Genomic DNA, 25,241 nt, shown 5'->3' on the forward strand with positions numbered 1-25,241 from the left:
TCGCACGTAGTATACTACCGTGGCTGATTACAACGTTTTGATTTCATCTAATATAGGCACACAGTATAAAGACTCGGCCGAGTAAAATTGTGCGCGGCCGCGTGTTTGTAGGAGTTGCCGCGTGTTTCACCGCCAGTTTTACTGCAAGTTTCTAAATCTGGTCTGCAGAATGTTAAAGTTAGAACAGGTGCTAAAATACGCGGCCGCGTTTTTTGCCACTGATTTTGCCGTTAATTTTAAGGTAAAACAAGCGGTAAATGACGCGGCCACGCAGTTTTCCTTGAAATGTGATTCGATGTGGTCCTGAGAGTTACCACCGTTCAATACAGTGGCAGATTAGGACAACTATATCTTACTTCAACCGCCGCGGTTGATATAAGCGGCTATTAAAACTGGCAGCGGCATGTTTAGGACTGACGTGAGTCGAACAATCTGATCCTGCAAAAACACAATGGAGTCTGTGTTTTATACCATATGAACTCAGAGGACCGCTAAGTATATTCGGAGCCGCTTATTCAAATACGCGGCCGCTTGTTTAAATAGGCGGCCGCTTGCTTGAAATGAGCAGCCGCCTGTTTCAATAGGCAATCAGATAGCGGCAAAGACACACATGTTTATTTACATCTCAACCTTCAAGATCGCAACCAGCGACGATGTCAATTCGTACGCGAAGGAACTGATATTTTAAATTTATTTGGGTATTTATGCTGGTATACATTCAGTTTTTATAGCATAAATTTTTTTCAGATGGTGTTTTTTTTTTATAGATCGACTCATTTTTATGTGCATGTTCTATGGATTATCTTTTAACAACCTTTATTGCGAACAAAATCGATGATTCGATTGCTCATCTGTGCACCGAAGATAAACTTTTGGAAATGGGTTTATTGTATGATGAGCTGTTGTCGTTGACAGACATTTCCAAATATGCCTGTTAGCTAAATACAAAAAAGTGGTGGAGGTAAAAAAAATTATCGAGAAAGAGCTGGATTCGACAAAAAAATTGACATTTATTTCGAAGAGAGAATTTTTCAAAAAGTTTCTACATGCGGTTTAAATGTTTTATTGCCTATTCAGAACATGCCCGAGAGATTGAGAATAGCTACTGTTTTTGGTGCAGGCTTTGGTTGTGTTTAATGTATTTACTTTATGAAACTACTTTTTTCTCTTGTTACTGATTTGGTCAAAGTTTTATATTTTGTTAACTTTTTTTTATATCAAGTTCCTTTCGACACTTTTCCATCTGATTTTAAGGGTATCTTTTGTTAGATTTGTGTTCTTTTTATAATTCTTTGATAACTGTGAGAGAAGTCTCTCTGTCGTTTAAGCTTCACCCTTTGACTTGTAAATATGTTTTTTATAAATATGCGTGATAGAATATCTAATATTGATTTTTAAGAAGATAAATACCGTAAAAATACTGTATACAACTATACTTGCCTATTTCTTGAACAAAATGAAAGTATTATACGTCGAATCTATCGTTCTCAAAAAAAATAAGTAGTTTTACGTAAAGTTCGAGTGCTGTCTCGACACCAACAGCTCTTCTATAATTCTTTATTTGTAAATAACACTCAATCAATTCGTGAATTTCGACATTCTTAGCAATAGGACAGTGCTGCAACGGCTATATCACTATCAGTAATATCGAAGCCTTGGTCATGGTACCCAATTTGAGTAGGAATTGCATAAAGTAAATCTGCTTTTCCTCCAGGAACTGATGATGATTGTCGAACATGGCTTGTATTCCAGGTGTGTGCAAATTCATTGAACTCGCATTGCAGAGTTGGTAAGAAGAAGAAGATCAAAATTTCCGCGTGCGTTTCAAGATGTGACTTGCATAGAAATTTCCAATAACCAATGGATCATTGTTAGTAGTTGCCACTTTCAGCCATAATAACTTCCGACTGAATCCATCTATAACTCCGTGTATAAAAATCCCCATTTCTTGAGTTTGTCGTTTCCGTCTATGTGTTGCCCATCGTCAGGGTCCTGAGTTTGATAGATGCGTCGTTTAATTACATTTCTAGATCTTTCTCGACACCTTTCGAACCAATCGATTTCAATACAACGCAGACCTTTTCCATACCTTACTTGATATGATTGATGAATTCGGCCATTTGACGATAACCAACTTTTCTGGTCGACGTTAACAGTTCGTTCGAAACACTGTCGTGCACAGTTTGCTTAGAAATGAAAGAATATTTTTTCAGCCCAAGCTTTTCACGCAAGAAATTCAACCGACGAGTTGTAATAGCTCTCTTTTGCACAGAATTCAATATGCTGTACATCTCATTAACTGTCAAAAAATTTTGATTGCTAAATACTTGACCAGTTCTTCGTCGCTTTGATTAGAAGCGACGCGTTCATGCAACAAAGAATTCATCGCGATAGTGAACATACGTTTAAAAAGGGTGTGTTGTGGTCAAATGGATAATTTCACGGACCCGACTAAATTTCAAACGGACCAGAAGATGGCCAAAAAAGAATTTCAGACACGCGGCTGCCTCTTTCAAAATAGCCGCCGCCAGTTAATACAAATGCCTGCTAATTTCGACCCAAACTAGCGGGCGCTAGACTTGAATAAGCCGCCGCTAGTTTTAATACGGGGCTGCTTGTTCGAAACAGGCAGGCGCTTGATTGCAACCACGGCGGATAAAGTAAGAATCTTCCAATGTGTCATTGGAAGATTTAGTGGCGTATTATCATAGCCTACGACCTAAGTTGCAGTATTTGGAAATATGTATGGTGATTAACAAAGTTCATCACAAGTCATTATATATAAGAAAGTTTCGATCAATATGCACAAGATTGGGCTTACGTCGAACTAGCAATGTTTCCCGCAGTATCCTTGTAGTGTCATCTTAACAAAATATAACAAAATATAAATACTTCAATTAATTTTTCATTTAAAAAAAGACTAAAAACACTTTTTCAATAATGTTATACAAAACATGAATATTTCAAACAACAACAAATCCAGTCCCACCAAATTTAGCAGCAATCTTCACATTATGCTGAACATTTTTGTTGGTAGAGTGGCATTACGTCCACATGTAGAAATTTTTGGAAGTTGAAATCACAGATAATATCAATGTTTTTATCCAAACCCTTTCTGGGAATTTTATCCATTCCAGTGAATAAAAACAGTATGTCTTTAAGAGATATCTCATCATAGTTTCCATTAGCAACATCAGCTAAAAACAGCTCACAGTCACAAATGGCATTGGAAATATCACGAAATTAGAACCAATTTCTTCGACGTTGTGAAAGCATAGAATAACAAGAAGCTCATCAAGAGTTAAGATCTTTTCATCTGGCAATAAAAAAGCTTTCATAGTGTGACAATTGGATTGTAACATAAATTCTGGACATTACTTTTTAGTCCTTCTCTAAATTGTGATATTGCAGCACGATTTTTTATCACTAAATAACTGATTGTAAAAACTTGCTTGTTCTTTTCGATATCGGGTACAGAAACAATGTTCAAATCAAGTAGATTTTCATTCTCGCCACTCTCAATTTTATCCAATTTATACTTGAATTCGGCATCATTTATTTGTGTTATTTTATCAGGATATGACAAATCATACAACGCATTGAAAATAAGCTCAGAGAAACATTCGGGACCTCTTCCAACATGTATAATAGATGCACCTGTTAACTGCCCAAGCTTGTAATAAACTTTTTTTAATACACCATCTGGCATTAATTTGAAACAAATTCCTTTGTCATCGAAAAATACACAAGGGATAGTGGTAAACCGTCTTATTGACAATGAGAAAAATTCGTGCAACAGTCAATCTGCATCAGCACCGGTTCACCTGCAAATCTGATGGCTATTTTTTCAGACGAAAGATCAAAATTTTGACGTAATAATACAGGCCAAAAACGCTGTGAATCCTGTTGTATGATTATATGCTTTGTGTATATTTTTGGTAAGTTGGTAAAGTAGCTTTCACAGTTTTGCATAAATGATACAGAATCAGTTTCTGTTTTTTCAAGCTGTGGAGTAGCATTATCAAAATTATCTGTCTAATAATTTTCCATAAAACAATTTACTTCATTATAACCACATGACGAACTGTCCTCAGTTGATTCTTGTTGGATAGACAATGAAGGTGAGCCAATTAAGTGTCTATATCTCACTGGTTTTTGTCAGTTTCTTGAAAAATGTCTCAATCTTTATGTCAGTTCTAGCAGTATTTGTCACAACATTTTGACCGCGTGATGCTAAAAAAGGATCCTCTGTCATAATGTTATTTGTTTGATCTGCTAGCAAAGTTTCTGTGTAACCCTTCATGGTGTAACTTTCATTTTGATCACAGCGTAGACAGCTACCAATATACCTACAAGAACAAACGCTGCATATACTTCTGTCAGCAAAATTCGATCCTGGTAAGCTAGGTGGCACAGTAATTGTTGAGGTATCTTCTGGCCATGGAGATGATACTACTGTTTCTTCTGGTCCAAGAATTTCTGTATCTGATTCAAATATGCTTGAATATGACTTATTGCACAACTTTGTGCATTTTTTGCGCCCTTCCGCCATCTTTCCCGCCAAACGACCATGAACCAAAATGGGAAAGTAAGTGTTTTCTGACCTTTCCATCATGTACTATCAGGATTTGAAGTCAGACCTAGTGTACATTGAAGTGCATACTCAACCCCCCCAGGCTCCTAGAGTAGTGATATATCATAGTGTTTACATATTTCGTCATGTAACTCAGGGTATTTTGTAGATCGATTAAATAGTGTCAAATAACTTTGGTTGTTTTTCATTGTATATTTTGATAACTTATCTTTACACTTCAATCCAACATTAACTTTGTAGGTTTCCCTTACAGTTATCGGACGGTTATGAATATCATATTTCTCAGAATGGGCTCTTTTCAATATTTTTCCTAGTTCATCTGCCTTTTTCTGATAGGACTCTTCAACCACAGGGAGTGCAAATATCAGCCGATATGATAATATCTCTCCATACGCCAACCCTAGCTCCACAAACTTTTGTTGTTCAACTTGAGGAGCTACATTATCGTCAATTTTGTTAAGGATGAATGAATTCAACAAATACCTCTGGACTCAAGGAAAGTTTTTACATAAACAAAACATATAGCTATTATCAAAACTGACTTGTGTGATGTAAAAGATTTCCTTAGTCAGTGTGTTTCTTTGCCTACTATCTTAGTCCATTTGCAATAAATAAAGCGAAATAAGCTAGCTAATTGTTTGTTTACCTTTTTAAAGCTTCCAGCTGAAGCTGCCATTTTCTGTGAGTTCTAAGAAGTAACTTTCTAAAAATTTCGTTCTAGTGTTCAGAGCTCTAACTTGCAGACTAGAACACTGCGCCCTTGGCTACATGCTGCGGTTTTTCGAAAATCTTCTGAGGAAAGAAACGCGCAGCTGCGTCATTTACCGCCTGTTTTACCTTAAAATTACCGGCAAAATCAGTGGCAAAAAGCGCGGGCGCTTATTTTAGTACCTGTTTTAACTGCCACATTCTGCAGACCAGATTTGAAAACTGGCGGTAAAACTGCCGGTGAAACACGCTGCCACTGCTGCGGACACCCTTTTTAAGACATAATTTCACGTGACCGCGTCTTTTACAGTACGCCTATTTTAAATGAAAAGAAAACGTTGTAATTAGCCACGGTAGTATACCAATCAACACGCCTAATTCTTTGAAACACCAATCCAACATTTACGTGGCCTGGCGATGCCAACAAAGGAACATGATGACGAAGGCCATTTTAGTTTTGAAAGTGGTCGTCGCCAGTGCTGGTTCTGAAGGTCTGTTCAACCTTTTTTGTCTTCCGAAAGCTTTTAATTTTGTGATATTTGTTAACTATATGTATACCTGTACTAAAGTGCACCACCTGAATTTGTGGCACAGTTTACGGTTCTTATTTATAGAATTTTTAAATGCTGGGTAACACTTTTACTTGTTGCTTACCCCGGCATGTGACTACAGGCTCCCTGGCTAGTAATGTTATATTTTTTGTTGTAAAATGCAGTACCCGGATAATAATCCATATAATAACTGTTTATTTCAAGCAATATCTTTTAATATTGACCTCTGTCACGTAATACTTTGAGGTGGGTCAATATTCTGCGGTATTGCCCTCATAAACAGTTATTATTTATAGGGTTAATAATATGCAACTATTCTTAATAATTGTGCAGTAATTGTTGCGGTTGTTTAATAAAAGATGCATATGATTACATTATAGCAGGTTCTAGAAGAAATACGACTTTCTATACTTGTTTCCACCAAACTTTGTGGTAAATTGTCAAAACTTGGCCCAGGGTACATTTATTTAACTTATTTCGTGGCAGACCTACTTACCTACTACATTTCAATGGAGCATCCGATTGGAAATTTTTTTTGGGAGTTGCCAAGTTTTCCAGACGTTCAGATGCCTTAGCGTTCATTGCACTTTTACTAATTGGTCTCATTGGGTCTTGGTTACCCCATACTAACCGTGGTCTAAAAAAGAAATATAATTTGTGGTTCTAAATAAAGCTTTCACTTAGTTTTTTCTGCCATTTTTTTCACCTCTAGCTCTTTATAGCCCTAATGCTTTTCGATCCTGTTTATTATAGTTTTTATCTTAAGAAAAATATTTTTTTATATATACATATCAACAAGTCTATTATAATAATAAGCTGTGTCAGTGCGTTTGAGAGGGGCAATTTCGATATGGGTTTATTTTCTTTTGAAGTCGCCGAAAAATGTTTCAAATGTAAAATTTTCTGTAAAATTAAATGAATGAAGCTATTACAATGTACTTGAAACTTTGAGGCAAATAACTTGAAAACAGGGTAGGGACGTCAGTCATTCTTCACCACACGGTAATTAGGGACAAACTCTGACTAAATTGGGTACTTTTCCAAAACTTAACTCCCCGAGTCCATTTCAGAATGGACGGGTTAATGACGCCATCAAAGAATCTTAAACTCGATCAGCATTTTAAGATCTATATGATAAGGGCAAGGGGTATACAAGTTTTTAAAATTTTCCTATTTCAACAAGTCCTTGGTAAAGTCAGTAAAATTTTAAAAACCTTACATCTCATTATGCGTTCATCAAAATCACATGATTAAAAACAACATTTTGAACTTCAGTAAGTTTCCCAAACCTAGGTGACCAAATTCGTTTCAGAATGAACTGGTTGATGACATCATTAGAAAACCTTTAAACCTCAATTTCACTGCAACTGTCTGTCAAAAGTACATAAGCCTATACATTTTGTTGATCTATATAGGATGCAGGCAACGAATATACACATTTTCAAAAATAATTTTTTATATTTTGGCAGGTCCTTGCTGACGTCAGCCAATTTTTAAAATCTTTATATTTCCTTAGGCGTTCGTCAAAAGCATATGATTTTGATCGGCATTTCAAGCTCTGTACAATAGAGGCAACGGGTAAGCAAATTTGCAAAAAAATATTTTTATATATTGACGGGTCCTTGCAGACTTCATCAAAATTTCAATGATGGTTCTCTTTTCCATTGTTCTCCTGGCTAAGTGGATTTTTCCACGGGGCTTATCGACTAGTTTTCGCAACAAAACATTTGAATAACCGTGTTTAGAATTTTTAAACTTGTTTTAAAGCGAAGTTTATTTTTTGTCAGAAGAAGAGTCTATCTCACAAATGCTTGTTGTGCTGATGAATGTTTATATCAAAAATGCAGTTAATATAAAATTATCAACATTTCTTTCTGTTTTTCTGGTGGCGTGATTTAAGATTTTGGATTTACTGTAACTTGATTTTTAAGCCTGCATGTGGCTAGCTTCTCTGGTGATGTCATTTGTATACATTTATAGCTACTGTTTTAGTTGCTATGAGGTTAAAAGTTATACTGTGCTGTGTAAACCCCAATGTGAAGGCTGTTTAGCCAATCAGCGCTGCGGACTTCCTGTAAAAACCAGTGGAAAATAGCTAACAGTTGATAAATGGTAATATATAACTTTATTTTCATATAATAAGTTTATTATTGATATATAATGCAACTATAAATAAATTTACATACTCTATGGTGGGCCAAACAGCTTTTGACATTTTCGGCATAGATAACTGGATTATTCGGTTCCTGAAGAAAAAGAAATAGCAATAATAGTGTAAGATTTTTTAAGCCTACTGTAGCCTGCTGTATTTGAAAAATGCATTTGTAAAAATGTACCTTTTTTTTTTTTTGTCTTCTTTGAATTTTGTTGTATTAGTTGTGAAAGGCTTTTGTTCTATGAAGGAAGCTTACAAATCAATACAAAAGTTAACTGAACAAGGGGAATGCTCAAATGAAAATATTTTTCTGTAAATTTAAGATCAATCAATGAAAAATTATTTTGTTAATGAAACATAATACAGCAACATGTTAGTTTATTTAACAGGTTCACTTACCCAGCGGCTTATCTATTTCTGACATTTTTAATCTAGAAGCAAAATGATACAAAATTACGTCAGATACATTTATCTGCTGTTTAAAGTCTCTTCATTATAAAAGGTTTCGTTTGTTTACAATATTTTTATAACATCCACCAAATTTGCATTATAAATCCTTTAAAGAAAGGTATACCTATATATTAATGTAAATATTATTGAGTAAGGGTAATGCATTGGCAAGGTTAATACTCTCTGGAAATGTCAAAAATAACAACATATATTCAAAAGTCAGGTTGTGCAATAAGCGAACACCTTTTAAATAATCAAATTGCTTGATTGGATTATAACTGACCATGCTTGTCTTTCCACATAAGTTATTGGAATAATGCTAATTCGTGAAATTTGAAAACATAAATTCTTGTTAAATTTAAGCATGAAACAATGCAGGAAACAAAAGATCCTCAAAATGTAACTACAAATATTGTACAACGGAGTACAACTTGCAAAACAAAACACCAATCAAAACTAACCTCCGAATAACAAAACGGACTTATGCAATGCATAATCTTCATTAATTTTCTCTTATGTTGTGAAAGGGTCTGTTTAAATTTTATGCAAATAGTTATTTAAACTGATGTAGCAGAGCACAGCACTTTGAATAAATACAGACAGGGTGGTGGTGACCAAGAAATTAACACATTTAACATAGTTCATTGTCTTTCAAATAAAAGTTTCAAGTTGCCACAAAAGACACGTCCAAATTTTTTTGAGAGGTAACCTCACTTTAGAATACCATAGCAAAAATAGCCAATAAGCCAACAACTACTGCAATTTAAAATGAGAACATCATTTGGGCACCAGAGCCAAATAGGACAACAAAACGATGAACAGTCTTGTTGTTTTCTTTTCAGTTTGCCAAGAAAACATTCTTCATTGGCTGAGTTGGCTTGTTGTCTATGTTGGTTTGTTGGCTGTGTTTATCTGTTATCTCATTCATTATCTTGGCGTGTTGATTATGTTGGATATAGGTTATATTGTTGGTTCGTTATAATATTCTAAAGTTGTTCCTACCCACCTGCATCCATCAGAATTTCCTTGTGGGAAAGTGAGAATGGATGTGGCTTCCAACTTTGGTATGGATGCCGCGCATAAAGAAAAAAGAAAAGAAAAAAAGGCTAAAAAATGGCATTTCACAACATGTAATACAAAGTATTTTTAGCAGCGACGTATACAGAGTGTATTTGATACCGTTTTACCAACATGGGATTCCAAAATCTTATCCCAAAAATCAAAAAGCTAAAAATTGTTTTGTAGCAATTATTTCATGAGCAAAAAAACTTTAATTGATGATTCACACTCTCGACATGTTTAAAACAATAATATTCTCATGTATACTCCTTACTTATAATCGTTAAATCTTAATGTTATTACCATCAACTACAACTTTGCTGTTTCTTATTAATGACACTTAATATGCAATTCATGGAATATGCTTGTTTGAGGAACCAAAACTGTGTCTCTCAAAAATAAGGCTAAACTTAAGGCCTTAAACTTGGAAAATTTTAGCTTGGCCAAAACCCAAATTATTTCACTGTTGATTATCTAAAGTAAAGTTTGCTGGGGAAATATTGTCTCCATGTTTTCTTAGGACCAATCAAAACACTATAAGAAATAAAAGCATCGATGACATTTATTTAAATTTTTAAAACAAGACCAGAAATTTCTAATTTGTTATATATTATATAAAGATATGTATATAAATTTAGTCAAGCTGGCTTTCGATATCATTGTTAAACAAGTAACATTTTAAGCAGGTGATACATGATTTTCAAACCTGTGACCAATACAGGATTTATTTTGTCGAAATCTATTTATTGAATTGAACAAATTTTATCGTGTATTATCCTTCTTTGATTTTGAGGAAATTTATTGGTTATTGTTTGTTTGACAAATTCAAACAGTTGAACATATCTAACTTTTGAAATTTCGAATTGAATTCAACAAGTTGAAACAAAAAAGGGTAAACACACAATTAATAAATTTGTCAAATTTAATAAATTGATTGTCTTAACATGAGATTTTTAAAATCAAGTCTTTTCTAAAGAAATCTTAGAAAAATATATTGATAAGGTAAGGTCAACAAAGTTTTTCAAACAAATTAGGGTCCATTTTTTTCAACAAAATATCTGGCTATTAGGCACTTAAAGAGATCTGATAATTAGCCAGTAACAGAATGGTTAGCCGATGCAAAATAATTATATATAGGGTGCAGTATATACGATATAAATTTTTTTGACTAAGTTTCCATACATTTCTTCGTTATCGATCTCCCAATAGCCATCTATATTTATTTAGATCCACATAAGGTTCAGACATGTCAACTCACACGCATTGAGCGTGTGACACACACATTTTCCTTACCTCACAAGCTGAAAGAATATTGTTAAAGTCACACGCATTTCCTTTAAAAAAGCGAGAACCTCAATTTCCGCAAATTTTTACTTCATCTCGAGTCTCTTTATATGATAAAGAAAATCGATTTTGTCTCTTCCATCTCAATTTCACCCTTTGTCTCACTCATGAAATCGATTTCACCATTTGTCTCAGATCTTTTACTAAGACTATGTTCACACATTGCGGATAGGTTTCATTTAGGAATCGTTTTGTTCCAGAATGACGTGTGAACATGATTTTTGAAAAGTAGAGGAGCGGAATCATTTCACTATTTATAGCGGAACGGAATCATCCTGTTTCGCATATCGGATAGCTTTGAAACTGTGTGAACGCGAGGCCTACCTGCAACAAAAATCATTTCGGAACGACATCTATCCACAATATGTGAATGTAGTCTAAATTCGTCCCGTATTTTTCTCGTTCCATGGAATTCAAAACTGGTGGGTTAAATAATCGTGCAAAAGTAACACCAATTCGTGATATTACTTAAATATTAAAATGGCGGTATAGGTGTGCGGAAGTGCATTTTCCAACGATCTAGAGTGTCCAATTTTAAAAATTTTCCCTATGGTGCCTAGGCGCCTCCGGGAGATAGTAACAATAAAAATTGACATGCATTAGGATTTACAAAGTTGGCGTCTCTGAAAATTGTACCTCAATTAAAACCAAAAATAGGACAAAAAATGCTTGTCCCAAGAAGATGGTGTTACTGTAGCAGTATGTCATAATTTAACAAGACACTATTCTGATTTCAAGAAAAAACATGAAAAGTAAAGAACACAAAGAAGCCTGTAACAACAATTATACTGTGGGTAGTGTATAGTTATACTGCAATGGCTAACTATTATGTTATTGGCTAATTATCAGTTCACCTTGACTGTTCGGTGCAAGCAGCTTTTTGAATAAAATTATTGGTTGTCCTCTGAAACTGCGTGCACTTTCCCAAACTCTCGCTAACTCAGCCGGAGCATTCACGAAATACAATTCCTTGCAACCTACAATGCGGACGACAGTTGGAAGAAGGCGCTTCTTCGGGCATCTTTTGCATTATGCGCATTTTTTTTAAACAATACTTGAATTTTTTCAAAACGCCAGACTAGCCCTAACTCTTTACGGTGTATGCGGCTTATCAGCACCCTTGTTTATAAAATTATGCAAAGCAGGACAAAAGTTTTTTAAAGGTGATTAAAGCACTATTTCCTGTAGCTAGCTAGCTGGCTAGCTTGATATATAGCTAGTAAAAGTAATTTTAGAAGAATTTAAAAATAGTATTTAGCTTCCTAGCTACATCAGTAAAGCTACAACGACAAGCCAGATCAGGAAAGCAAGACCAACAAAATGTAATCAGTTTTAGTCATGGCCGTATATACACAAAATGTTCTGTTCTTAATTAACTTTTTTTGTCGCAGTCAAATCTTTAGAGGTAATTGAAATCATAATGTACCTTAACATCAGATTAACTATCAAATTCAAAACAAGCTTATGGAGTTGTTAAAGCTCACTTTTGAGTATAATTATTTTATTTTAAATTTAAATATATATCTAGAGAAATAATAAAAAGTAGGCGCATTGAAATATATTTTCTTTCATCAAGTTATAATATTAACTTATTCACATTCATTTGTTTTTGTATGAAAGGATCCCTTTAAATGGATGCAGGCGTTTTCTAGCATAAACTTGAATTTTTTAGAACAGTGAACTGACTTGAAACAACCTTAACCATAATAACCAAATTATTCTGCACTGCAGTTGCATGCAACTTTATTTTTGATCTTCTGCAGAGTTATTTAACAAATGGCAGTACTGAGTACAGTATATTCTTAGTTAATTAATTGATTAAAATCAAATAGGAGTAGCACCATCTTTATGGCTTAACTTTAAAATATGTACAGACGAAAATATAATTTAAAATAAAAACTACAAAGCACCCACTAATCCTATCCGGGTTGCATCTTTTATATGAGGCTCAGAGATTCACACTGTTCCATATCTGAGTTTTTGCATTGCATTTTTTCAAATTATAATTTATTTTTGTATTTCTAAAGTTGCTCCGTTTTTATAAATTAACCAATCAGCATTTTCTTTAACTTTGCGATATATCATCAACAAAGTTAAAAAACTTTGTTGATGATATAAAAATGGCGTGAATTGGTGATGCAGTCGAACATTGAATGAATGAAAGCATATTTATACAAACCAAGTGGACAGCCAAGATTTTTTTTGGTTTTAAGGTTTTAAGAACTTTTTAAGTTCAGTAAAGGGGGATGAGTCTCACATCAGATGCCCTGTTTTTCCTTTATTTTTTTTGTTACCTACATAATAACGTATCCAGAGATTTTTTGGTCATACTGTTTGCTTAAATAATGTCACCATGAGGTACCACCATGGTTGACGCCGAGAAAATTTTAAAATTTGTCTTTAGATCATATCTTGTAACTTACATCACCTCTCTTGACAAATATGGTTAAGTTTCTTTCTTGATTTGACAAGGAGCAGGTAGACCATCGTCATACAACAATTTAAAAATATATATATATTTACCTTGTGCATTACCTTGTGCATTTATTTGTATCTTTTTAATAAATTCTCACTTTAAATCAAAAAGAAAGACAATAATTACACAACTTGGTATTCAGTTCCTGGTAAAATTGTATTCTTGTTTCTTGTTTTAAATGTACTTTTTTTCAGATCAACTATTATCAAACAAAGGCACCAATAGCATTTTCGAAAAATCTTTAATGGGAGTAAAATTTTAAAGGATTTTAACGGTAAATCATTGAGTAATAATTCATTGAAATTGAACTTGTTCAGAGGTTATTATATTCAAACTGTCAAGTTCATACATAACAATCTGTATCCTAGAATTTCAAGAATTTTTCAGATCAGTTATAAAAATATCCAGTTAGCTAAAGTTTTTAGAATATATATATATGTAAAAAAATTATTTCTTATTTTTATTTATTACGTTGTATTTTAGGTTAGTGACAATAATAATTGAGAATTAGGATACTTATGATTTGTTTACCCATTGTTTTCCTTTTTCAAAGGCTATACTTCAAATTTCAGAATCTTCCAGGCTAATGACGAAAATCTTCAAGCCGCAGGGTTGTTTATTTATAATTTTTCCCCTAGGCAATAAGCTTTCCACAAGCAAGTCTCTATTCGATTCTGTTCTGCATTTCTGTTATCATACCCGTTATCAAGCAGTTAAATGAAACATCAAACATTTTCCATTTTAAATTTCGATCCCGTTCTAAATTCGTATTTTTTAAATCGTTATAGCAATTTCGGGGCGCATTAGTGGTACTATGGCGGCTAGCTATAGTTTAACCATTTCTTTACAACACTTGTTGGGAAGAAAATATGCAAATTTATTAGTATTATAAGAAAATGAGTTTAAACTTACATCAGTTCAGTTAGCTACAGTGACAACAAAAACGAAATATGCTATGAAAATGACCACGACGAACGACACGATCACTATGTGGAATTGGGGATCACCATCTTCTACCGCCATTACTAAATTTATTGGTATCCCTTAGATACCAATACCATACTTAAATACCAGATCCTTTAACGGTCAAAATGTCCCCTTTCCTCATACCTTGTCACCCCAGGGGCATATGCATTTTTTGTCTTGGATGATATGTAACCTCTCCTTCGTAATAATGAAATCTGCTTTGCTTTGCCTTAGAGGTTCCAGATCCTTGAATGCCAAGTTGCACACAGAGGTGGTTAATGATTTTGTTCTTTTCACATCTTCCTAACAATAAATTAGAACAGAAAAAAACAAAGCTAAAGATTTAAACTTAGCAAAGCCTTCAAATACGGTTTTACTGGCGGTATAATTATAAAAATAAGGATCTAATAACAAGTAATCTTTTACAAATTCGTAAAAATAGATTCCGTTCGGAGTTAACAATGGCCAGAAATATGATGATTGCCACATAGGGACTAATAGAACGCCTCGACCGTTACAAAGTTTTAGATGATTTAGAACATCGCCCACTAACGAAATAGGGGGGCACAACTAATTAAAATCACCGAACCAATTGTAAGTGAACGCGTTAACACCACGCGAATTCGGACAAAAATATTTTGAGTTAAAGTTGTTAATTTTCTTATTTATGTCATCGGCGAAACGATCGACTGTAAAAATGCCAAACTTCTGTTGAATGTAATTAAATGATTCGTAATCTATCCCCCAGTTGTCGGAATCAATTATTTTTGATAAAAAATCTGATTTGTTTTTTGCCTCCCTCGGGATCCATGACGATTGTAATTTGATATTATAAATCATTGAAGCATCAAAAATTTCTAAAGCGAGTTTTTGTAAATGCGGTCTCCTGCTGCCTACTTCTATAATTCGAGTGACATTAACATTATCGGAAAACCATTGAACTGATTCATTTTTTACACGTGGGCCTACCGCTTGCAGAATAAGTTTAACAGCTAAAAGTTCCCGGTAAGTAAAACTTGTACGTCTTTCTTCCGCAGTAAAATTTCCCCTGGCGATAATATCTCCCAACCGTTGCCCAACATAACCCCCATAACCACTGTCACCGGCGTCGGAGTAAATAACCTTGGTTGTTAAGGTGTTCTTTTTTATTTGATAACCGTTTGTGTTGAAGAGGTTTCTGTACCAAAAAAGAAGATCTGACTTTAAAAATTCATCTAACGTTTCTAATTTTTGCCAAGTTATACGAGATTCTATAAAGCGGTACATGTGCCTTGTAAAAAGTCTTGTTAAAGGGCCAATAGCTAAAGTCATTGAGATAATTCGTCCGGCAATTTTTGAGATAAATTTTGCGCTTACACGATCGCTGTTTAATGCTAATTTCACAAGTGAGAAAAGTTTACTTAGTTTTTCAAATGTAAGGTAAAATTTGCGGGTATCGATGTTAAAGCCGAGCCATTTTCCAGTTTACGAGGCTCAAACTTTGATTTTTCTAGATTAATGGTGAGTCCTGCTCTTGCTAAATCGTTTTGAATAATCGCAGAATGCTTTTTTGTTGTCTCTAATAATTTTGAACCAAAAATACCATCATCTAAATACATAGTACATCTTATACCGTCTTTTCGCCATTTTGTTAACAAAGGTCTTGTCAGCTTTGTAAACGCGTAACAAGTGCTAGCCAGACCGAATGGTAAAACGAGAAATAGATAATATTTGACCGTGTTATCTGGAAAAGTCCAGGAAAATCCTAAATACTTTCGATCATGCTCATGAATGGGAATGTGATGGTAGCCATGTTTTAAATCAAACGTTGAGAAGTAATAATCTGTTTCAAGATGCTGTGATACGATTTTTAAATCTTCGTATTTAAATTTTGGAAAAGTTAAGTAATCGTTCACATGTCTTAAATCTAAAACCAATCGTAATTTATTTCCTTCTGCTACTGTAAGCGGATTGCAACAATATGGAACGTTTAGGCGATAGCCATGCTTTATCATACTTAAAACGAAAGGTGACGTATCAAGCTCATCCTGCCAGAATCTTAAATTTTGTTGAAGTTTTCCCACTACAGAATGTTCTAAAACAAGTAAAAACGCAAAGAATTACATTAAATTAAAAACGTGTTAAACTCAAAAAGTAGATTCGAAAACTAAAATTGTTTGTCTCTTTTCAATTCGTTATGAGTGACTTGTGGTACCATCGTATTGTTGCTTCGTGAAAAAGGACAACGTGCGGAATAATGACCCAGTCTACCACAGCCCCAGCATACAATGTTTTCGCTTAGGCGAGGACTTTCTCTTGTTCCAGAATACCTTGGGCCAAAATGCGTTTGAAATTGGGATGCTGGTCTACTACGATCAAAGTTCATTCGTTGGGGAAAAGTGCGTTGCTTTAATTTTCTACGCTTTTCGCTTTTAGCATTGGCTGAACGGATTGCTCGATTTATAAGTTTTTCGTCTTCTGAATCAGACGCTAAGTCGTCACTTAAATATTCATTAACCGTTGCCCAATCTTCTCTGTCTGCCAACTTAATGAGTTTAATACGTTTCTCAACCAAGGTCTTACCTTCAGACAACAATTTTTGCGCTTTTTCGATGTCCTTATCCGCCAAACTGTCCGCTGCCTTGTCGAATTTGTCCATAACGTTTTCGCAAAAGTTAAATTGGTGTTGATTTCCTTTGCCTTTTAGATTGACGCTGGCCAATTTCTTTTGAGATTCCAACGCTTTATCAATCTTTGACTGTTGGCTGTCTAAAAAACGTGAAGCAATTGTTTCAGCAACAGAGGTAGCAGCTGCCAATGTTTGCTCTTGGTGACGTTGAAGTGTATCTTCCACCAGCTGTTGGATACGTGTATCGAGTTCTTCAGGATTCGACATGCCATTTATAGTTTGCGATGCTTTCCACGCGACCAAAGACCGAGGCTTGGCCGAGGATACAACACGTGCATTTATACTATTCTCATGCGCATGCGCATAACCCGAAAAATCAGGTTACATTGTAGTGCAGAATCCGAAAAGAAACTTCGTTCCCGACTTATCGCAGAACGTCGGAAACAGCGCATCTTGCCTGTGTAGATGCCAGAATATAAAGATTTTATTTTATTTATTCACCAATGCGCGCTTCTCTTCTATTCAGTCAAACACTCGTGTGTGGCTCATAGCCTTTGACAACCTCGTTCCCAGGGCAATTTTTCGCTTTTTTGATATCTGAGACGGTGCGAAGAAATGACCCTGGGCCAGGCTGGTTAAAATCAGCTAGCACGATTCGTGCTGATTTTTAATTTATGCAAAATTTGGTCATTTTGTTAAGAATTGCATGCGGACCGCCGAGAACACCGTATTGCTATAATTTATGCACAACAATCTTGGATCTGTTCTGCCCGGATAATGAACATTGGCCTGATTAAGTACGGCAGCTTGCACCGGTTAAGAACAGGGCAGAAAATACATAATCAGGGCAACATAATCAGGACAGGCCGGCTTATTACTCAAAAAATATTATTTGGCACTTATAAAAGGGACATATAATCAGGGCAGGCCAGTTTATATACGACAGTGTAATATTATTTCTCATTTATTATAGAACGAACATAATCGAGGAAGGCCGGCTTATGTAACAAATATAATCGGGGCCGACCGCTTTTATATCATTCGTCATCACTTCTGACAAGCGAATAGCCCTGGTAGCAAAGTTGTTGTTGCTCTCAAATGAAACGAAATTTCGTGGCAAATACTAAATTTTGGGATTCGCAAGTTTAATAACTTTTCACCAAACTTAATTCCCTCAAAAAGAATAATTTAGGTTCCGTGAAATTTTGTTACTTCAAAGTATATTATGCTGAAATGTATTTACTACAAGATTAGTTTTAAACTAAGAATTACGTCGAGACTTTTTTCTTCCACCATCTCTAGTTTTTAGGGGTGTTCTATCTTCCAGAGAATGTTTAATTCACAAAAGTTCGAAGAAAATGCCAATCACAGCCTGCCTGGCCAGCCATTATATCAGCGTTCATAATCCGGTCACCACTACATAACCAGTGCAAAAAAAACATAATCGGATCATGTGTACATAATCCGGCTGTCCCGGTTGTAAACAGGCCGTTTTCGCAATCTGGGCAGAACAGTTACATTTCTTATATTTCTCCTATAACGTTAAGTGACTTTATTATTATTATTCCGAATATTTATCCACTTCAGTGTCGGAAACACTGTTATCAATGTGGGTCCTGTGTTCGGAATGTATACAATAAGTATACACCGGAAATACCTAAACAATTTCCCTCACATGGCATGGGTTGACCCATGCCATGTGATTACAATAGTTCGGGAGGTCGGATGTTATCGTTGTCTTGTACACGACATTGGAAGCAAGACAGTTTTGGTTCATTGGGCATAGATCTTTCCTCATGCAGTTGCAAGTTCGTTGATTGGTGGGCGGTGTTTGGGGGCTTGATGATACCAAATTTCCATCTACCCTGAAAACAATCCGCTCAATAAAAGAACAGAAATTGTGTCGAAATGCAGACACATGAACAAATTTTATCTGGCTACGTACGACTAACGCGACTGACGTCATTTTTACATCTTTTTTACGTCCATTTTTGATACCATTGTATTGTAATTTTTTATACCACTGTATTGCAACTTTTACGGTTAGGTTTTATTACTACTAAAGATTGTCGTCCGTGTGTCGGCGTGAAAGTATAAGTTTAGAAAAAAAAGATTTTCTTTACTTGTGAATTTTAGTTTATAAATTTTGAATTTCAAAATAAAAAAGGTTAAAAAAAATGAATTGGGGAGCAACTTTACAATACCACCTACTAAATAAACGTTAGAATCGTTTCAACCAACGACCAACGACCAACTACCAACTACGAAATGATTATAAAAAAAAAATATAATTGCATGACCAACGACCAACTACCAACTACGAAATGATTATAAAAAAAAATATAATTGCATGACCGACGACCAACTACCAACTAAGAAATGATTATAAAAAAAAATATAATTGCATGACCGACGACCAACTACCAACTAAGAAATGATTATAAAAAAAAATATAATTGCATGACCGACGACCAACTACCAACTAAGAAATGATTATATAAAAAAAATATAATTGCATGACCGACGACCAACTACCAACTAAGAAATGATTATAAAAAAAAATATAATTGCATGACCGACGACCAACTACCAACTAAGAAATGATTATATAAAAAAAATATAATTGCATGACCGACGACCAACTACCAACTAAGAAATGATTATAAAAAAAATATAATTGCATGACCGACGACCAACTACCAACTAAGAAATGATTATAAAAAAAAATATAATTGCATGACCGACGACCAACGACCAACTACGAAATGATTATAAAAAAAAATATAATTGCATGAACGACGACCAACGACCAACTAAGAAATGATTATAAAAAAAAATGTAATTGCATGACCGACGACCAACTACCAACTAAGAAATGATTATATAAAAAAAATATAATTGCATGACCGACGACCAACTACCAACTAAGAAATGATTATAAAAAAAAATATAATTGCATGACCGACGACCAACGACCAACTACGAAATGATTATAAAAAAAAATATAATTGCATGAACGACGACCAACGACCAACTAAGAAATGATTATAAAAAAAAATATAATTGCATGACCGACGACCAACTACCAACTAAGAAATGATTATATAAAAAAAATATAATTGCATGACCGACGACCAACTACCAACTAAGAAATGATTATAAAAAAAAATATAATTGCATGACCAACGACCAACTACCAACTACGAAATGATTATAAAAAAAAATATAATTGCATGACCGACGACCAACTACCAACTACGAAATGATTATAAAAAAACCCTAAATCTAACCCTAACCCTAACCCTTTACCATATCTTATAAGAAGGTAAAATTTATCAAAATAAAGAAAACAAAAATACAATTTATATATGTAATATATTTAATGTTATTGAAACACAATATTACCGTTACTCGTGTGTTGTCTTTATAAAAACGAAAAAGTTCCTAAATTGCGCTTGAGTAACTGTTGGTTCAACTTGTCAGTAACGGTAAGACTTCGTTCTCACCTGGCACTAAGGAGCACTAAAGAGCGATAGAAATTGAGCACTAAAGAGCACTGAAAATGACCTTCTGTTTTAAAGTGATTCATGCTGTAAGAGAAAAAACACTTAATATAAGAACTCTTTTGAGCATTGAACGTACTCTATTTTGTCATTTGGAAAACATGTTCTGTACAAACTACTTCTGCACGAATGTCGGCAACTTTGATCTCTTTAGTGCAAGGTTGAGAACCACGCTTAAAGGATATTAAGATATGCAGCTATCAATAAATTGTGGAAACTGACTTTAAGAATTCTAAAAATCGATCACTATCCTTATTTGCATAACGCCACATAAATTCACCTAAATGTGAATCAAAAAGACGTTTATTCGTACCAAATGATGGTAATTGTGCTTTTGCTTGCCTCCAGAGTCCTTCTATTTTATTAGTATTGTCACCTTCAGAATTAACGAACTGTATTGAATGATTAACTTTAAGATGTTGGTAATCTAATTCGCTTAGAACATCGTATGCTTTCCAGCAATCAGATATTATAATCGACCCTGGTGAAAGGTACTGTTTAATTATTGGCAACAATGTTTGCCTGTCACGTTTCTCTACAGCTACCATGAAATTTCGCCTTGAGTGTTCTTCAATCCCTCCAAATACCCATTGTCCATCAACACGGTGGCCTGAAATCAAAATTAATTCAATATTTTTAATTAACTAATAAAATAAATTTTTGGTAAAAGGAATGTATTAATAATATATATCAATAAAACCCGTCGGTAAAACATAAAAGTGCTTTAAAATAAATTTTGTGCAAGCCAATATTTTGTTTACAAAATAGGGAAGGAATGCACGAACGTACCTCTGTGGTATTTTCTTTTCCAAATTTGGATTCGTCAATTTGAACCCTAACACCAGGACCTCCAATGGGTGATGATTTTTTCATCATAATTTCATCACAGATTTCTCGACAGAAATTGGCCCAATCAACTGCTGTTTTGGACGATATAGACATCTGATGCATAATTTCTTTCAGTTGTATTCCTTACAAAAAAAAGTAATAGTAATAAGAATTTTTTTATTAAGTGTTTATTACCATAAATTTATAGGATGATTTTTATTGCAAAATAGAAGGACGTACACACTTCGTACCCGTAGCCAACAAAACAATTAGCAGTCATGTTTGTTGAAAATTATTATGCATTATATATTTCTACATGTGGTCCATCAATACGTTAATTCAATAATCTCTTCCAAAGTCATATTGCTTCTTGCAAACCACGAACCGTGTCTTATTTATACATCTTTCGTATGGTTAACTTTTTGGCATCTCCACTTAAAGCCATCAGATGAATACGAAGGGGAAGACTTGAAGTACATTTCACATTTACAAATTGGGCAAGCCACACTTGATTTTAGTAATTTATTTTTTATACACCAATTAATTGTTGATTGTTTATCAGGTATAATGTTGTTAAGCAAGCACCTGAAATTAATGTGGTTAACATTGTTCAGTTTTCGATTATAACTGCTAAGAGATACATACAGATACTACTGACCGATTGAGACCAATCCACGAGCAATACTTTATGCTTTGATTTATTCCTTCTGCTCTACTTAGTCCCAATTTTTGTTCATTTGCTCGATTGTTTTTATTTCTTAAGCCCGTCGATTAATAAATATATTTAATATATGTATATTTTTTTTTATTATATATTTTGGTGTATAATTTTCATTTTCATATGTTCTGGTCTCAATTCTCCGTCAGAATCTATTATATCGATGTCTTTCAATCCTTCGCCACTTTGAACTCTGCTAATCTTGTCTACAGTTTTACAGTGTCTTTTTTTATAGAATAACTTATTTCTTTATTTAAATATTATTATTATTTTAATAGGACGAATAGCCATTGTAAAATATGGAAGTGCCTGAAAGACAGTTAATAAAAAAAATAAAAAAAAAAAAAATTTTCATTATTAGTAATAGCCTAAAAATGAAAATTAATAAATAAAAGAAAAAGCGGAAGAGTAATAGAATTTGTTGCAAAGAGAATGCGATATACTGGAAAGTCAATTTAATAAATTACCAAAAGTTATGAATAAATATTAACCATGTCAACAATACATTAAGAAATAATGGAATGATAGCGGTATGACAGTATAGTAAAACGTAAATTTGTGTACATCATATAAAATGTATGTTATATGTTATATTATTACCATTAAAAAATAACAAAAAACGCAATCAACATTAAAATGCAAACACACAAATTGAGTTAAGTGAGCGTAACAAAGCGTTGCAGAGAAAAAAGCACAAAAAAGTAAGCAGAAGCCGGAGGACTAAAGTAGTGAAAGAATTAAGTTGCAAGAGAATGGAAAAAGTAATTGACTGTTGTTTAGATTATTATGTGATATTATTGATGTTTTCATAGAAGGAAACAACTCTTGAAAATTCGAAAATTTGTAATGTTTTTTGATCTGTAAATTATTAGGTAAGAAGTGAAAAATTCAAAAAGTTCGTCCGTAAAAAAATAAATAGATAATGTCAAAGTATATTTTAATGATGGCTAAGCTTTACCATATAACTTATTAGAACAGTATAAGTGGTTGCAAGTGAAACTGGCGCAAACGTTTTAGCTATTAATTTTATTTTGAACAGCTTAAACCATTTTATAACTGATGCTAATGGGTGGCTTTGATGTATACTTCTGATTATAAATTGATTCTTCTACGTAACTTTTTTTATCTATGGGTAAATCTTTAAACATCTTTTTGACAAACACTTTAGAATCTTTCGAAGATCCTTCTAACCTGACTGTAATTATACTTCCCAAATTGTCTTCAACAAAACTTTCAACGATAGCAAAAAACTCTTTTGATAGTAACGCACGGAATTTTTTCGATGAGCTCTGTTTGAATGACCGGTATGTAATCATACTTCCAGGAGTGTATAAAATTGCCTTTTTATAATCATCGTGTGCAGGTGGACGTTTAATGTATACGTTTTTATTCGAAGTTTATTCACTGATGAACTATACTAAAAGTTCAAAAAATATGTTTATGAAGATTGATTTGTAATGAAAAGTAATTTGACATATGTACATATCTTTTGAAAATAATGTTATGGATTGGTCCTTGTGCATGTATTAGGTTATGTAGAAACGGATTCGCCAGCGGGCAAATAAACACTACAAACGAATATTTTATAACGATGAAGGACTTACGTTGTAGAACAATTCTTTCTGCTCATCAATTGAATCAATACACGAAATAGCCCTTTTCAATGTTTTGAACCCTTAGCCACCTCCTTTTCTTTAAAATACCACGTCTTTGTACACGGGCGCAGTAATATGGAAGATAGTGGTATTTATCGTCGTCAGCTCTTGTATGTTTGCGAAATATCATAATTACATTATTCCTCCCTGGATTATACACATGTGGTGCATATCTCTGACGTAACCCTGCAATTTCCAATGTTCGTAGATCAAGCTGGTTCTCTCGCTCATGGAGGTCATCGTTAAGAATCGCAATAGCCATATCCCTCTCCTCGATCGCCTCCTCTAATTTTGAAATACCTTTTAACGCCAAATATTTCATGACCTCAAGTGCCTTTGGTTTTCTTGAACGCGCACAAATCTTAAGAGCAGCATCCAATGTCATAAAGGCATCATGACAATTTTTAGTTTTTCCAAGGGCCTGGTTTGAAACCATACCCATTTCATCACGGAAAAATGGTTGGAATATCTCGATACCCCTCCACAATATTAGCAATACCTAAGAACCTCCCAAGATCAGCACGTTTAAACATGGGTTTACCTTGATTGTTTAATAATATCTCAATGGTAGGCAATGTGTTAAATAAGGTAAGTGACATTTTATTTTAAATAATGGATCCAACCAGGGAAATCATTAGGACAGACATAAATCCGAAAAAATACATGGTGCTCCTATGGATTCTTTCTCTCTCCAGAACATCACGAAGCTCCTCTTGGAGGGCTTCCAGTTGACTTTCGAGATAACGAATGCGATCGAGCTCTTCATGGCAAGCAGCCAGCTGATTTTCTACTGTTCTGATATATGACATATTTATTCTAGAACAGTCCAAGCCATGGGATGCTCGAGACGAATAAGCAAACAGGTGTGCTTGGATCTCCTGAGTTGATTTTTGATTGGATTCCAGTCGTCTATCAGGTTGGTCTCTTGATCCAGCAAAACAAGATCACTTTTCTCATGCGGGTACCAAAGGAACAACTGTTTCTTTTGCCGACGGAGATTTTTAGGCAAAGCTGTGTAGGATTGTGTGAGAAGCTAGAGGCTGTGCCGACGATGTCTCCCACTGATTGCGAGCTCAAGTAAGGGTTGTCTGCGTTTATCCAGGCTCTCGTCAGCGATCATGTCATCAATAATCAATAATGTTTCTTCGCCTGCAAGGAGGTTTGAAAATTTGCTTATCCAATCGAATAAATTATCACCTGGGTCAATAAGGAACACATAATCATCCTTCCAAAGCGAGTATCTCTTCAAGTATGTGGTATTCCATCGTATGGTGGGGCAAAGGATTACGATATATTGTGGAATTGCCCCCTGTACTAGTGCTCAAGCAGGTCCAGAACTCTTTGAGTTTTACCGCACGACGTAGGCCAGGTAAATATTGTAGTGCACGGATTTTTTACGATGTTTAGAGTCATTTATTCTTCATGTATACCACGTGGTATACACAAAATTTGCATGTGCTTACTTAGGTTTTAGGACTATACTCGCGGGCAACCATTCCTTTCCTCACTGCCATTTCACGGCTAGGAAGCCCTGCTGTAAAATATGCTACCATTTTCATAACGTCA

The 25,241-nt window shown here is 34.4% G+C and overlaps 2 protein-coding genes across 7 annotated transcripts in view; both read right to left on the reverse strand.

Annotated features, from left to right (window-relative positions):
• Positions 1-14,584, reverse strand: part of LOC130645005 (testicular haploid expressed gene protein-like) — a 28,858-nt gene extending 14,274 nt beyond the window's left edge. Inside the window, exons 1-6 of one of the 6 annotated variants that reach the window (XM_057450834.1) lie at positions 14,250-14,423; positions 13,385-13,433; positions 8,408-8,439; positions 8,190-8,247; positions 8,040-8,099; positions 6,350-6,490 (exon numbers count right to left, since the gene is read on the reverse strand). In XM_057450834.1, coding sequence (XP_057306817.1) covers positions 6,350-6,490; positions 8,040-8,099; positions 8,190-8,247; positions 8,408-8,432 — 284 coding nt within the window. In that variant the 5' untranslated portion in view covers positions 8,433-8,439; positions 13,385-13,433; positions 14,250-14,423. Of the gene's footprint in view, positions 1-6,349; positions 6,491-8,039; positions 8,100-8,189; positions 8,248-8,407; positions 8,440-9,464; positions 9,596-13,384; positions 13,434-14,249; positions 14,427-14,447 lie in introns of those variants that run through there. The other 5 variants (XM_057450832.1, XM_057450836.1, XM_057450830.1 and 2 more) reach the window with 5 other exon arrangements.
• LOC130645006 (uncharacterized) lies at positions 14,452-17,213 on the reverse strand. Its single transcript, XM_057450837.1, has 2 exons — positions 16,866-17,213; positions 14,452-14,606 (listed from the first exon to the last, which is right to left on the reverse strand). Exons 1-2 carry the CDS (start codon positions 17,176-17,178, stop codon positions 14,452-14,454), a joined length of 468 nt encoding a protein of 155 aa, XP_057306820.1. The 5' UTR covers positions 17,179-17,213.
• Between the last annotated feature and the right edge of the window lie 8,028 nt (positions 17,214-25,241).

This window comes from Hydractinia symbiolongicarpus, chromosome 5 (genome assembly GCF_029227915.1).
Source record: "Hydractinia symbiolongicarpus strain clone_291-10 chromosome 5, HSymV2.1, whole genome shotgun sequence".
NCBI classification, from domain to species: domain Eukaryota; kingdom Metazoa; phylum Cnidaria; class Hydrozoa; order Anthoathecata; family Hydractiniidae; genus Hydractinia; species Hydractinia symbiolongicarpus.

Excerpts from the sequence above, each read along its gene's own strand:
- LOC130645006 (XM_057450837.1), bottom strand. The coding sequence starts at position 17,178 with ATGTCGAATCCTGAAGAACTCGATACACGTATCCAACAGCTGGTGGAA. Across the intron at positions 14,607-16,865 it reads GCAAAAATTGTTGTCTGAAG|GAAGATGTGAAAAGAACAAA; the intron begins GTAAGACCTTGG and ends ATTTATTGTTAG.